The following is a 13951-nucleotide window of genomic DNA, read 5'->3' as shown; positions in this document are numbered from 1 at the left end:
TGTCATGGGCTGGAAACAATCTCAAAGCATAAGCACCCTTGACGTTTTGTGTGTGCCTGGTTGCATCATTTCCAGGGTGTTCCCCCCCGCGCCCTCAAAATCGTCCCCGGGCATTGACGCACGCACTGGGCTGGGGAGCAGCATATAAAGTAATACGCTTGCATTTTTTTTTTTGATTAATGCAAAGTTCTAGTTTGCAGTTCGTTCCCCCACCCCTCCCAAGCCAGAGAACATCCAATGACTAGCCCCGATCTACGGTTTCCAAGTCATGCGAAAGCAACCGTTTAGGCAAAAACGTTGGAATCGTTGCAACTTGGGCCATGTGAGACGGATTTCGTCCTCAGGCTTTTGTTAGCCTAAGACTTACATTGATGCTTTCGTGGGTGGGCTACGATCATTGCGTGTACCAGGATTAAATCAATCAGTTCATACTCAAATACACTCTGCTGCGCCGTAAAAGGAGCAAGGGACAGTCTCGTCTTGATGAAATCGGTGTATTAACATGCTAGGATATCTTTCAAGTCTCAAGATAGAATCTATACGCTTCTGACGTGCAAAGGTGGCCTCCATGTGCTGCAAAACACTCTGCATCTTTTGGCTGGCACAAATAGCGGCCCACAATAGACACAGCTGTGCTTGCTCTGCTCTGATCCCCGACCCCCGGATCTGCAGTCAAGTAAACCCCGTTATGCCCCATGCCATGCATATATATATATATATATATGTATGTATGTATGTATACACGCTTCTAAAACTTGTACACCTGGTCCTTGCTGTAGCCAAGCTCCTTCAGGTAGCCGTCAAGCTCGCCTTGGTCAGACGGGCTCTTCTTGCCACCGCTGATGGCCTTGTACATGCCGGGGGGTCCGCAAACAAACAGCTTAATCTTCTCTCCCTCCTTTGGCTCAGGAAGCACAGTCTTGAGAAGCTCCTTGGTGATGTATCCCTTGCCGCCTTGCCACGACTCTGGTGGGTTGTCCAAGACGTAAAATGCCCGGAATCGCTGGGGGTAAGTGTTCTCCAGCTCTTCAAACTCGCGCTTGAGCAGAATGTCCTCTTCAGTCACATTGCCGTATACGAGCGTCACCTTGGTCTTGTCCTCGGGGTTGCGGAAAATGGCGCGTGCTGTCTGCCACATGGGAGTGATACCAGTTCCACCAGCAATCAGCGCAATGTGCTCAAACTTGTTGGGTGACCATTGGAATTTTGGAATGGGTCCCTTGATATCCAGTCGCTGGCCAGGCTCCATGCTGTGCATGTGCTCCGACATAGGTCCGTTCGGGTAAGCCTTGATGATGAAATCCACTGTACCCTTCTGGTCTACGTCGCTGATGGGAGTGTACGGTCGAATGACGGGCTTCTGCATTTCGGGACCCTTGTACTTGGTGATAACGGCAGCTATATAGAGTCAGTGAGCTTCTACATGTTTGTTCAAGGTGGACATACAAGCTACAGGCAGACCGCTCTCCATGTCCTCCTCAGGCAGCTTGAAGGTAAGCTTCTTGGTGTTGTGGTTGACAATTTCAGACTTGTCCAATACAAGCGACAGGAAGCCTTGGTCACCTCCGGTGAAAGCCTTCTTAGCAGGGCCACCGGTTGAAGAAGGGATCTTGTTGGCCTCCTCTGACGGAGGTGCATTGCCCTTCTGCCCAGATGGTGAATCACCACCCCTCAAGAACAGGTATGCACCTGCAAGACCAGCAGCACCAATTCCTGTGTAAAGAACACCATTGTTGCCGCCGCTCTTGGGCGCCTCGGATGCATATCGGCGGACTTGCTGGTCTCACACATTAGTATTTGGCCGAAGACTGAGAGTATTTGTAATGCGCAAATTGAAGAGAAAGCTGGCGCATACCTGGTGCAGCGTCCTGGCCGGGCGGAAAACCTGTCTGGCGAACATGGCGAGACGAATTGGTATGGCAAGAGGCGTGAATGAGGAGTAATTGAGGTGCGGGAGGGAAAACGAGACGTGATTGAGGTACTGAGCTTGCGCTCGTGGTGAGCTAATGCCAAGCAAACGTCATCGCTTGCTGACAAGCTGCCGAAGTCCGGACTCAACACCACCCCGGTATCTCCGCCCCAGCCACCGAGCATTATGATTCCTTTGTCCTACAATGACATCAATTACCTCGGGAGATTGATGGTCGATACCATAAGCCTATACATAATTCGAGACCGGTTTAGAAACTTGCATACGTGCACATCTGGACGAGCTATATCATCACTGCCGATGTTCATGATGAGATGATCCCGATATGATAAGCGCCATCCGTGTCCGCAGATCAATTACAGGGTCCAAACTGAGGATTTCTTTTTTTTTCAGATTGGATTTGTTTTGAACTTCGGACGAAGACAACCCTATAGACTTACGATACGTACATGAACAGTATGTAGTTTCAAGCAAATTTAATCTTCTCCCCACCACCATTGCAAGAATCATGAAAGCAATATAATCCAAGTGATACTAATAATCGGGTGTAGTTGATCTAACGTAGTTTTGCTATCAGGATATGTTCAATAATGTATTGGTACAGACTCATGTTAGGAAACGAAATCTCATCGTATTTAAAATTCCATTTCCTTCGTTTCAGATACTATGATGTCAGCAGCATCCTGGTCTATGCTCGCTCATCTTCTTGTTTCTAGTTTTTCCCCCCTTAGTAATGAGTCACATTCGGCCATGATAAAACATTCGTAATCACATATTACAAGAAACATTATGTTTACTGCAAGAACACAACTTACCAACTCGTCGGGATTGAACATGTACAAGGATGTACAGCCGCCACAGTAAACAAAACATATGCTCGTGACACTTGGAGTGCTTCGATGAGTGCACCGTCGATTGATTGTGCGCTACATGACTATCACGCTGTTGTGATCAATGTGATTCCAATCTCGTCACTAGAGGATGAGCCCGTTAGGATATCAAACAAGCAGAGAAATTTAGAGAAGCGCGAAGCTGCAACACCAATTAATAGACTGTGTCTGCCTCCTGGAATTTGCAGAAATGACTTCCGAACTACCTCTCTCCGTATACCAGTGTCCTATATCCCAATCGCCCAAGCAGCAAACATCGACCTGACTACTTTTGTATTGCATAAATTGAGTCTTTTTAGTCTGGCAAGTCAAGCAGCTGAGAGAGCCAAATAAGACGAGTAACAATCATGCAAATTGCATTTTAGGTTATGCACGTGAAGAAGTAGAAAAGTGTCATACTTGACTGATACTCCAACAATTCAAACACACACCAAGCACAAATGTCGAAAAATAAACCAGCACCTCATTTCCCGCAAGAAGAAATAAATAAACATGATTGCCGAGAACGAGGGACACAAAGGAGCAGGAAATTCAAACACATCACACGACCAAACATTCACTAGCATTTTGATGGAGCTGTAACTTTAAAAAACGATTTTATACGAAGTATGTTGCTTGCGAGCACCTGGATTACGCCGATTGCCGCTATTCATGTATATAATATAGAACCTAAAGCCCTTCCAACAAAACGCCATTCATGCTTTAGTTTACACTAACTTGACATTAATGTCCCACTCCTCCTGCAACCCAATTCATGAATTCTGGGTCATTAGGGTTGGGAAAAAGACCTCTATCTTGCTGCGGCTCTGCTTGTGCCTGCTGCTGTTGGGGTATTGGAATACCTTGATTCAGCTGCGCTTCCTGTTCCTGCTGTCGTCTTCGTTCTTCTTCCTGTCTGCGCTGTCTTTGTGTTCGGTAATAGAGAAGAAATGCCAAAGCTCCACTTAGAGCCAAGATGATGAGTGACTCGAGTATGTCCGAGTCTATGTCATCGCCGTGATAACCGTCCCCGTAGAAATCATCGCCTCCATCGTCATAGTCGTCGGGCTCGTAGTCGTCCCAGCCAGCAAGTTCGGCTTCAAGGAACGCGCTAAGCCATTCTGAAAGAGTCCAGGTTTTCTTGACCACTATGACACATTAGCATCGAGGGAATGATGGTTTGAATGGTAAGTCGTGACATACCTGGTTCTTCCTGGATAGACTTGATGTTACCATTCGTGAACGTGTTCCACCAACTTCGGAATCTCAATTTGTACAAGGCCAATAGAACGGGTAGGTAGGCCTCACGGGGATTCGTCTCCAATGCCAAGTCGTAGTGTCGCTTTGCGAGATGGAAGTCCTGGTCGATACCAATCCCGTTTTCATGCATCCAGCCAAGGTTCCACAGTGCCTGTGCGCTTCGCATCGTCTCTGCCGCTGCTTGGTAGCAAGCCGCTGCCTTTTCTTGATCAGGTTGCGTTCCAATGCCCATAAGGTAGTAGTCTCCCATTTTGACCATGGAGTCGACATTTTTCTGTTCGGCAGAGCGTGTCCAGTAGACCAAGGCCAAGAAAGCATCGCTGGCTAGTGTAGCCTTTTGCTTCACAAAGGGCAACAGAGAGTCGAACGTGAATCGCGGTTTGGCCTGATCAAGAAGATAGGCGACATTGGCTTGTCCGACCTCGAAACCTTGTTCAGCTGCCAACATGTAGTTGACAAGTGCTGTTTCTAGATCGCCGTTCGCATAAGCTTCGTTGGCTTCTGGGAAAGAAGTCGACACGAGCTCGGCTTTCTCTGCGACTAGCTTGTAGTACGCAGCTGCCACAGGACACGACTTGTCACGGCCAACACCGGTATGCGTCATCTCAGCCAGGTAATAGAAGGCTTCGAGATGTCCATGTCTAGCTGCGAGCTCAAAGTACTTGATAGCAGTGGAGACGTCTCCTTGATCCAAGAACAGTGCTCCAAGTCTGACTTGAGCAACTGCGAGATCCTGGTCGGCTGCGGCGCCAAATAGCTCTGCAGCCTTGACAGGATCTTGTGGCACGCCGAGCCCCTTGAGATACATGATGCCCATGGAGTACTGTGATAGCGCATCTCCGAGCTCGATGCCGCGCCTGAACCACGTCTTTGCAATCTCAAAACTCTGGGTCATTCCCTCGCCCCGCAAGAACATTCGACCAAGGTATCCAGCGGCTTTCGCAGCGAGCTTCTCGGTGGTTGGCGAGACATTGGCGTTTGTTTTTCCACCCGGCGTCCAGTACATGCGAGCAAGCTCCAGGAATCGCTTCTTGGCAGCTGGAAGGTCGCGCTTTAGAGTTCGTGCACCATCATAGTTTAGCTTTGCAAGGTTGAAAGTAGCTCTGGCGTCGCCTTTGCGGGCCTGAAGATCCATGTATTCGAACACATCGTCTAATGAGGAGAAGGCGTCTGATTGAACACTGGCCACTTTGGCGTTGGGTCCAGAACTACTTGCGCTTGCGCCATCACCGTACACACCACCCTGATCGTCAGCAATGTTGTAAGACTCTCTCGGCATAGAGTGTCCGCCCGGTGGTCCGGATCGCATGTATGCAACAGCCTTTCTGGCAGCTTGCCGGTAAAAGTATACGGCCTCCTCGCAGTTACGCGGGGTGGATATGCCAGCCGAATGCCTGTATGCGACGGCCATTTCTGACCGTATATCGCCACCTTCAGCACCAAGGGTGTAGTACAGAAGCGCCTTGGCCTGATCTTGCTTGACTGCCCGACCTATGCCTGTTGCATGCATGAAGCCAACCATGTGTTGTGCTGAGGCGTTTCCAGTCAGGGTGGCGAGCTCATGGTAGCGTCGAAAGGCTTCAGAGTAGTTGCGCGGATGTGTATAGTTGCCGTGAAAGTTCATTTCGGCGAGCATGAACAGTGCGTCGGGGTTGTTCTCCGCGGCGGCCTCTTCGAGTAGCGTGACAGCTTGGGAGAGCGGCTGCCCAAGTTTTCTCGGTTGCGGGTTCGTGGTCAAGAGTTCCTGCTGCGAAGGTCCGTTCATGAAGAGGAGGAAGAAGACTTCTTTGGCGTAGTATGCGCTTGCGCCCAGTATACCGGATTTCTTGTCAAAGTTCCACCAGGGTGCTGTTGCGGGTTTGATCTGGCGGAGAAGAGCCATGGCCTCATCAAAGGCCAAGGCTCCCTGATGCGCGTTCACACCCTCATCTTCGGTATTTCCCCATCTTGACTTCCAGGCCTCTTTGCTCTGCCCTGGTGGGCCACGGCTGCCGGATGTTTGCCCTGCACCGAGGGGTTTCTGGTAGGCATGGTCTGCCTCTTGGTCCAGATCGGATCGTGAGTATACGGTCAGACATATCGAAAGAAGAACTGCATGTCTGGTGGTCAGTCGGAGGCTACCTGTGTCGCATGCGTGTATGCATACCGAACAGAAGCGGCACGAGCCGCAGAAGGCGTGGCCTCATTGTGGGTATTGGTTGGAAAGAAAGACAGTGGGAAGAAAGAAACTCATCGCGGCATGTCGTCTGACAGAGAGCAGGAGTGCGACTACTTGACGCAGTCGTGGTGAAGTTGTCTGTAGAGGCCAGCTTTCCACTATCGACGCTCGGGTGGCAGTCGTGCTCCGCTGCCGTGTCTGGCCAATGAGCGTTGACGTCACCTTAATTACACATGTCGCATGGCCAACACGCTGCAACGGTGCCTGGCGCTTGCTTGGCCTCTCCCTTGCACACTCGCCCGTCTCTCATCCTTGGGATTCAAATCAGCTTTCAGTTTCAGTCCGTCGGATCGAACCGCCATGTTCCTATCTTTGCGGACGAAAGCCTGCGTGCAGGGGCCGGTAATCGACTTGATGCCGCATTTGTAATCCATCTTGACACTAGCATCCATGCACGTTCGTATGGATCATTATGATTACGACTTTTAACGCCTTGCTTTCCGTAATGTACTTATCTTTGTCCCTATCCATCTTCGCCCATCATCTTTTGTTCATGTAAACTGCCTCCCTGATTACCCGCTATGGCCATATCAAACGGTTCGACGGACAGAGAGCCTCTGTTGCAACGCTCGACATCCTCTACCCTATCTACAAGATACGCGAAGAATGACGAGCTATACATCTCACCGTCTCGGGGTGCTTTCATCGTCGCATCCGTCGGTCTCTTAATATTTCTTCAAGGTATGATGCACTACCACCGTCACATAATCACGGCTGTAATCATGTAAACTTTATTTCTTTCAAAACCAACACGGCCCTGAATGTCCATGCCTATGCCCCGAACACCCCCACTCACGTGACCATCAATGAAAGACGCGGAACAAAAGTCCTAACTACTATCAGCTACAAATATTTCTATTCTCACAACGACACAGTCATCTATTGCTGCAGATCTTGATGCTTTCGAGAATGCGAGCTGGTTCACTTCTTCTTATCTGATCGCCATGTCATCTCTGGCACCTCTCATGGGAAGATTGTGCCAAGTCTTCAGCCCCCGACTATGCATGTTCAGTTCTACAATAATGATTTGTATCGGATCTGTCGTCACGTCCACTTCCATATCATTTGAGCATTTCATATTGGGCCGTGTCATTACTGGAGCGGGTGGCGGAGGCATCTTCATTGTCGCCAGCATCATGGCAATCCAGATGACCAGTCCAAGGCGACGGGGTCTATACATGGGCCTTGCCAATACTGCAATGACGGTTGGAGTTTCGCTTGGTGCGGTCATTGCAGGTGCACTCGAACCCCGAATCGGATGGGTAAGCTCTCCGTTTCTATCACGTAAGAATTATTTCGGTTCGACTGACATGCGAAGAAACCACTGTTCGGCATCCAAGCACCTCTGAGCTTTATCGCAGGCCTTTGTCTACTATTCTCTATACCAGCAAGCCACACTTCCAACAACGCCAAATATACTGGTCTCTCAATCCGCGAAAAGCTTGCTCGTATTGATTACTCCGGGGCAGTACTGTTGACCACCACCGTTGTCCTCTTCCTCTTGGGTTTATCTGGTCCAAAGATACTTCCAACGCCCCTAATTCTAGCAGCACTCGCTCTTCCCGTCTTTGTGTTCAATGAAGCCTATGTCGCCAATGATCCCGTCATTCCAGTCTCCGTTCTACGGTCCCGAGGAACTCTGCTGACCTGCCTTGCAACGACTGGCTTCATGATGGCTCGGTGGAGCATCCTCTTTTACACACCAGTATATTCTCTTGCTGTTCGAGGCTGGGCACCTGCTGTGGCTGGGTCGATTCTAATCCCAACAAATGCTGGTTTCGCGTCTGGTGGTCTGCTTGCAGGGGTTTTCCACATCAAGAGAACAGGAAGCTTCTATCTTCATACAATAGTCGCTATGGCCTTGTTCCCCATTACCATGGCTGTCCTTGCATTCGTATCGACACCCAACAGCCCGTGGGCTTTATATGTGACTGTGGTTTTCATTAACGGCCTTGCCACAGGAGCTGCGACAAACTATGCGCTTGTCCATCTTCTCCACCTCACGCTTCCAGAAGTTCATCCGATTGTCATCTCTCTCCTTGCCACCTTCCGTGGGTTTTCGGGTTCGTTTGGCTCGGCAATCGGTGGTGGATACTTCGTTCGTGTGCTGCACAAGTCTTTGAGCAAAGGTTTCGCGCGCGCCGGACTGAAGAACCGCGGCGAGCTGACGAGGAGGCTTCTGGGAAGCCCAGCACTGGTGGGCAAGCTGGACGGCAAAGACAAGACTGTTGCCGTTGAAGCATATACGGACGCTATCAAGGCCCTGTTCCTATGTGCTGTAGGACTGTCTGTCATTGTGGTGCTCGTACAGGCTGGCACGGGCTGGAAGGAACCGGAGAAATTCGAGGAACAAAGAGAGGATGAAGGAGCTCAAGTAGAGGATAATGTACCTACTGGTGCTTGACAATCTCGTGTATTGTACATAGGGTTCCTATGTATCATACTCCTTGAGGCTTGCGCCTTTTGTGAGCAGCGATTTTAGATATTTGGAAAGCACAATGGCTTTACCGTCATCAATTTCCTCGCATTCGACCCAAAGTAATGTTCACCACCTTGCTCAGATTAGACCAACCGTGACACAGCTTCGGATTGTTAAGCTTATCCTTGGGCCAGGTTCTTGTCATGTTCTCCTTGTATTCTTGTACATGGCAGTGCTTGTTGTTCGCTTTCATCATGTCTTTACTGCATCGTCTGATGCAGTCACCCGAAGCAAACAAGAGAGTGTATGTCATTGCCATATCGTCATGTCACGATTCTATCATCTTCTTCTTGCATCTCCCGGCATGTTCCGGCCTTGCGTTGACTGTTTGCTGCTGTTTGCGCACAGAGCCCGTGCTCCCACGATGCTTTGCGACTGCCTCTATACGGTATTGCACCGTTCACCTCTGCCTTTCCTTCCCCACCTCACGTTTTTGCAACGTGTCTTGCAGTGTCACCTCCAGAAAATCGATACCTCGCTGAGTGACGGCAAAGGATTCTGCAACAATACAATGTAAGTCTACCTCATCGCAGCGCACACCTCCGTGCCTTCTATGTCGAGAATTGGCATATACCCAAGGAAAATCGGGCCAACACCGTAAAGTAATGAAAAGTTTTACTCAAGAAAGTACATTTACATGGAAGATGTCAAAATACCATCTGCTGCGTTTCAACGCGACTTCACTTCACCGTCCCTTGTCACCGCAGATACATAGCTAACTTTCAGTCCAGAGACCAATCATTTTCTTTCTAGAACAAGCCTCCTCATCATGGCTCGTGGTCCACCTGCCATACCGACAACCATGATTTCCAATCCCTACCCCAAGCCCAAGGAGCATATTCCACGTTTGACATACTGCGAGCTCTGCGATCGCACGCTGCCCACCAAGGACTGGCAAGCTCACAAGAACTCCAAGAAGCATCGTGAAGCAGAGGCTAAGGAGCGTGGAGAGCTTGACGCTATCAAGAACTCTACTGACTCTGGTGGTGATTCCACACGTTTCGGTAACGACATCGCGTTTGGCATTGCTGCCGCTTTGGGTGATGGCGAATGGGGCGCTGGCGAAGGTTTCACTTCCACGACTAAACCCACTAGCTACAAAGACCGCGGCGGTGGTGGCGGTGATCAACGTGCTTGCTTCGGCTGCGGTGAGACTGGCCATCAGAAGCGCGACTGTCCCAAGGGTTCCGGCGGTCAGGCCTGTCACAACTGCGGCGAGACGGGGTACGTTGTTCGATAGTGTATCAGAGAGTTCATACTAACTTCTATCCAGTCATCGCAAAGCCGACTGTCCTGAGCCTCCTAAGCCCAGGGGCGGCGGTGGAGGAGGAGGCAGTGACCGTTTGTGCTTCAACTGCAACCAGCTTGGGTACGTGTTTCCTCTCTTGATGACATCAGCGCCACATTTGTCTATTTTGCTCAAACCATCTGCTAACTCTTGCTCAGTCACAACAAGTCTGATTGCCCCGAGCCTCGCACCGGTGGAGGAGGCGGAGGCGGAGGCGGACGTGCATGCCACAACTGCGGCGAAGAAGGCCACATGTCCCGCGAATGTGACAAGCCTCGCGTTATGAAATGCCGCAACTGTGATGAGGAGGGCCACGCTGCTCGTGAATGTACCAAACCACGCGATTGGACCCGAGTTCAGTGCCGCAACTGCAACAACTATGGTCACGGCGAGAAGCGTTGCCCTGAGCCCATTGCCAAGACCACCGGTGGTGATTGGGGTAACGATGCTGTTGATGCTGCTTCGAGTGGTGGGACTGGTGAATGGGCTAATGCTCTCACAACGACGGCGACGACGGGAAGCTGGGCTGACGACACCACTGCTGCTGCAGAGAACAACGACTGGGGCAACACGACTGCTTCTACGATGTGGTAAACCGCTCCAGTGGCTCTGGTGCTTGTTAGCGACGACTATTCAGCTTCGCTCAACATACGCATTTTCTTTGAGGGCAGTGGTTGTCATGGTACTGAAGGAAACAGGTGGTGGATGGAGATGTACCCGAGATTCAGCTGAGTTCGACATTGACAACCATACCAAGGTCGGAGTGGGGGAATCATTTGCGCGTGTCTACTCTTATTTAAAGCGTAGCAAAATCGCGTACAGGATAGGTAGTGGGCATGTATGAAGTACTTTTCAAGGGATTAATAAATGCAATGGCATGGTCAGACAGACAAACAGAAAACGTCTATATTCTACTAATGTGACACGAGGTTTTTTGTAGGCCCATCTCTACCCTAAGCAACACCCAATCGCAGACTGACAGCTCGCCGGTGAGCCTCTAGCTCTTCGACACGTGCTAGCTCCATGACAGCAGGACCGACGTTTTCGAGACCCTGGCGGGTAAGGTGGGAGCTAGTAATGTGCTTGACGTAGGATGCGAGATTGACACCCGAGTACTGCTTAGCGTAGCCATACGTTGCTATTAGAAAGATTGAATTAGCCACAAATCCCTCCCAAAAAAAGTTTCCGTAACAAAGAAAAAGAAAAGGGGGAATGTAGGCGAAACTTACGTAGAGAGTGGTTGACACCCGCAGAGTAGTCACCCACACTTTCCGGGGTCCATTCACCAATAAAGACACTTCCTGCGTTCTCGACCATCTCGGCAACCTTTTCTGCGTTTTCGACTTGCAAGATGAGATGCTCAGGGGCATACTGGTTGCTTAGCTGCATGGCCTCGTCCATGGTGGCAACAGAGAGGGTAAAGGAGTGCTCGATAGCGCCACGCACGATATCCACGCGCGGCAGAGCCATGGCCTGCTTGTGTAGCTCGTCTTCAATAGCCGTGAGCTGAGCGTCGTTGAGCCCGACAGCGATCAGGATGACTTGCGAGTCGACGCCGTGCTCGGCCTGGCTGAGGAGATCTGAAGCGACGAAAGCTGGGTTTGCCGATGCATCGGCGATAACGAGCACTTCGCTTGGTCCTGCAGGCATGTCGATGCTGACGCCAGCGTTTGTGTCGTTGGATACGTGCATTTTGGCCGCTGTAACGAACTGGTTGCCCGGACCCAGGATCTTGTCTACCTTTGTCACGCTCTCGGTGCCGTACGCCATTGCTGCTACGGCTTGCGCACCGCCGGCAAGAACGATGGATTCTGCGCCGACCTTGTGCGCGACATAGACAACTTCGGGAGTCACTTTCCCGTTTGACCGTGGTGGTGTGGCGAGAACAATCTTCTTGCAGCCAGCTACCATGGCGGGCACGCCCAGCATGAGCGCTGTAGATGGAAGCACAGCAGTGCCACCAGGTACGTACAGGCCCACTCTCTCAATAGGGCGTGCGAATCGAGAACATACAATGCCTGGCATAGTTTCGACTCGCAGAGGCTTGTCTTCCTTTTGGGCAGCGTGGAACTTTCTGATGTTTTCAAAAGACACATCAATGGCTTTGGCCGTCTCTGGTGCCAGTTGCATGAGCTCGGGAGGGAAGGGCGCCTTGAGCACGGGTGAAGTTAATGATGTTGCCTTTTCGAACTTGTGCGTGTACTCGAGTAAAGCAGCATCACCGCGAGTCTTGACAGCTTCGATAATGGGTCGGCAGATGCCCAGAATCTTGTCGGTTGAGCGTTGAGATGGACGCTGCAGCGCAGCAGCAATAGTCTCTGGGGTTTCGTTGGCAGTAACGTAGCGCTTCATGGCGATGCGGCCGTCCTTTGTACCGGCCGGATCGTCTTTGCTCTTAGGTACTGAAGCGGCTTCCTTGACAATCTCTTTGGTGGTTGAGTCGTTTGACGCGCCATTTGTTGCTGCTTGCGCGGCAAAGGCTGGCTTTGCGTCGCCTTGCCGCCTCTTGACTTTGATGCTCTTAGCATCAAGATTGCGCTCAACGTCTTCCAATGATACACCAGCAGCAATACATTTGGTCAGGGCAAAGTAGAAGAGATCGGCAGCCTCAAATGCCACTTCTTCCTTGGTGTTTGCATCGCAGAGCTCGGTAGCTTCCTCTAGTATCTTGGCCCTCAGTAGCTGTGCGTCGTTGAACAGGCGGGCGGTATATGAGCCTTCCGGGGCCGACTCCTTGCGGCTTTGCAGTGTCTTCTGCAACTTGGACAGGCCGCTATAGTCGCCGAAGCAAGTAGGTGTCGCAAGGTGGCAGAAGCCCCGGCCTTTTTGGCGAACGACAAACTGCAAGCAATCACTGTCGCAATCCAACGACAATGACACAAGCTCTTGAACGTCGCCGCTGCTCTCGCCCTTGTACCACAGACCCCGCTTTCGGCTCTGGTATACGCCCCGGCCAGTCTTCAGACTCTCGGCTACGCTCTCTTCACTGCTGTACACAAGTCCAAGGGCGACGCCCCGCTCGTCGGTCACGAGAGTGGTGAACAGGCCATCGGGTCGGTCGCTTGTCGCATTGGCCATGAGCAGCTTAGCGACGCTCAATGCGCCAGTCTGTTTCGCGGGATCGACGGTAAGCTTCTCGGCGGCCACGATGGGTACGGCGGGCATGCTTGCGAGCGCAAGCACCTTCTCGGTGTCTGGGTTTGCGAACGAGACGAAAGCGTTCGTCTTGCCGCCATTGAGCGCTGCCTGCACCTGATCGATATTTTCAACCTGTTCCAAGTAGACAGTGGCCTGCGCATTCACATCGCCATCTGAAGTAGTGTTTCCAGGCAAACATAGGACTGTCCTGTTCTGGTCGATGTTCAAGGCTTTGAGCTGGTCCAACTGCTGGCGAGTGACAAAGACGCTTGCGGCGCCGGCATCGAGGATGGAAACAACGTCGTCAATGGATGCGAGCGAGGATACATGGACATAGTTGGCGAAGCGGCCCACCGACTGCTTCAGGTGGGAGAGGGCATTGTCGACGCTGTCATCGGTGACTCGGAAGAAGACATTTCCAACAAAAGACAGGGCCTGGACATCAAGACCCTGGGTCTGTTGCTTGTACGTGGCCAGGTCAATGGCAGCAACCAGAGCGGGCGCCATGTCGAGCAATATTTCTGCAATTGGTACTTTGAATGCGCGCGCAATTGCAGCAGCAGCAGCGGAGTCAGTCGGGTTTGAGTCGATTACTGGAAAAAAAGTCTAGGTGTACTAGACTAGCTGGCCCGAAATGGATGAGCCGCGGGGTTGAGTCCGATGTGCCCCGCCATTGTCCATGACGCCACTCGAAGCAGAAGCAGCAGCAGTGCTTGTCCGTATTGTATTCAATGCTGACATCATCAATGTTTATTACAAGCTATTGCCT

The 13951-nt window shown here is 51.2% G+C and overlaps 5 protein-coding genes across 5 annotated transcripts; 2 read left to right on the top strand and 3 right to left on the bottom strand.

Moving 5' to 3' along the window:
• Nucleotides 1-483: 483 nt before the first annotated feature.
• Nucleotides 484-1941, bottom strand: PSV08DRAFT_340000 (uncharacterized protein). The gene is made up of 3 exons (XM_014222579.1): nucleotides 1856-1941; nucleotides 1447-1777; nucleotides 484-1398 (listed from the first exon to the last, which is right to left on the bottom strand). Exons 1-3 carry the CDS (start codon nucleotides 1898-1900, stop codon nucleotides 749-751), a joined length of 1026 nt encoding a protein of 341 aa, XP_014078054.1. The 5' UTR covers nucleotides 1901-1941; the 3' UTR covers nucleotides 484-748.
• Nucleotides 1942-3402: 1461 nt separating this feature from the next.
• PSV08DRAFT_211648 (uncharacterized protein) lies at nucleotides 3403-6357 on the bottom strand. Its single transcript, XM_014222578.2, has 3 exons — nucleotides 6206-6357; nucleotides 4003-6150; nucleotides 3403-3947 (listed from the first exon to the last, which is right to left on the bottom strand). Exons 1-3 carry the CDS (start codon nucleotides 6243-6245, stop codon nucleotides 3544-3546), a joined length of 2592 nt encoding a protein of 863 aa, XP_014078053.1. The 5' UTR covers nucleotides 6246-6357; the 3' UTR covers nucleotides 3403-3543.
• An 864-nt stretch (nucleotides 6358-7221) lies between these two features.
• On the top strand, nucleotides 7222-8681 carry PSV08DRAFT_252360 (major facilitator superfamily domain-containing protein; the record flags this gene model as incomplete). Its single annotated transcript, XM_014222577.2, has 2 exons — nucleotides 7222-7539; nucleotides 7596-8681. The coding sequence occupies 2 exons, from the start codon at nucleotides 7222-7224 to the stop codon at nucleotides 8679-8681; spliced, it is 1404 nt and encodes a 467-aa protein (XP_014078052.2).
• An 844-nt stretch (nucleotides 8682-9525) lies between these two features.
• Nucleotides 9526-10638, top strand: PSV08DRAFT_382639 (uncharacterized protein; the record flags this gene model as incomplete). The annotated part of the gene is made up of 3 exons (XM_066093407.1): nucleotides 9526-9980; nucleotides 10030-10125; nucleotides 10203-10638. The coding sequence occupies 3 exons, from the start codon at nucleotides 9526-9528 to the stop codon at nucleotides 10636-10638; spliced, it is 987 nt and encodes a 328-aa protein (XP_065948035.1).
• A 307-nt stretch (nucleotides 10639-10945) lies between these two features.
• PSV08DRAFT_382637 (histidinol dehydrogenase-domain-containing protein) lies at nucleotides 10946-13923 on the bottom strand (the record flags this gene model as incomplete). Its single annotated transcript, XM_014222576.2, has 3 exons — nucleotides 10946-11182; nucleotides 11274-13775; nucleotides 13812-13923. 3 exons carry the CDS (start codon nucleotides 13921-13923, stop codon nucleotides 10998-11000), a joined length of 2799 nt encoding a protein of 932 aa, XP_014078051.2. The 3' UTR covers nucleotides 10946-10997.
• Between the last annotated feature and the right edge of the window lie 28 nt (nucleotides 13924-13951).

The sequence above is a fragment of the Bipolaris maydis genome, assembly GCF_028858645.1.
Source record: "Bipolaris maydis strain C4 unplaced genomic scaffold PSV08scaffold_17, whole genome shotgun sequence".
Taxonomy (NCBI): domain Eukaryota; kingdom Fungi; phylum Ascomycota; class Dothideomycetes; order Pleosporales; family Pleosporaceae; genus Bipolaris; species Bipolaris maydis.
Note: the sequence above shows the minus strand (reverse complement) of the source record. Positions and strands in the feature narration are given on the sequence as shown.

What these genes read in the sequence shown, in the direction of transcription:
- PSV08DRAFT_211648 (XM_014222578.2), bottom strand. Translation starts at nt 6,245, where the DNA reads ATGAGGCCACGCCTTCTGCGGCTCGTGCCGCTTCTGTTCG. An exon ending in GCTCGTGCCGCTTCTGTTCG is followed by an intron (nt 6,151 to 6,205) that starts GTATGCATACAC and finishes CCAGACATGCAG; the next exon opens with TTCTTCTTTCGATATGTCTG. An exon ending in GTCTATCCAGGAAGAACCAG is followed by an intron (nt 3,948 to 4,002) that starts GTATGTCACGAC and finishes AATGTGTCATAG; the next exon opens with TGGTCAAGAAAACCTGGACT.
- PSV08DRAFT_340000 (XM_014222579.1), bottom strand. Translation starts at nt 1,900, where the DNA reads ATGTTCGCCAGACAGGTTTTCCGCCCGGCCAGGACGCTGCACCAG. An exon ending in CGGCCAGGACGCTGCACCAG is followed by an intron (nt 1,778 to 1,855) that starts GTATGCGCCAGC and finishes GTGTGAGACCAG; the next exon opens with CAAGTCCGCCGATATGCATC. An exon ending in GAGCGGTCTGCCTGTAGCTT is followed by an intron (nt 1,399 to 1,446) that starts GTATGTCCACCT and finishes GACTCTATATAG; the next exon opens with CTGCCGTTATCACCAAGTAC.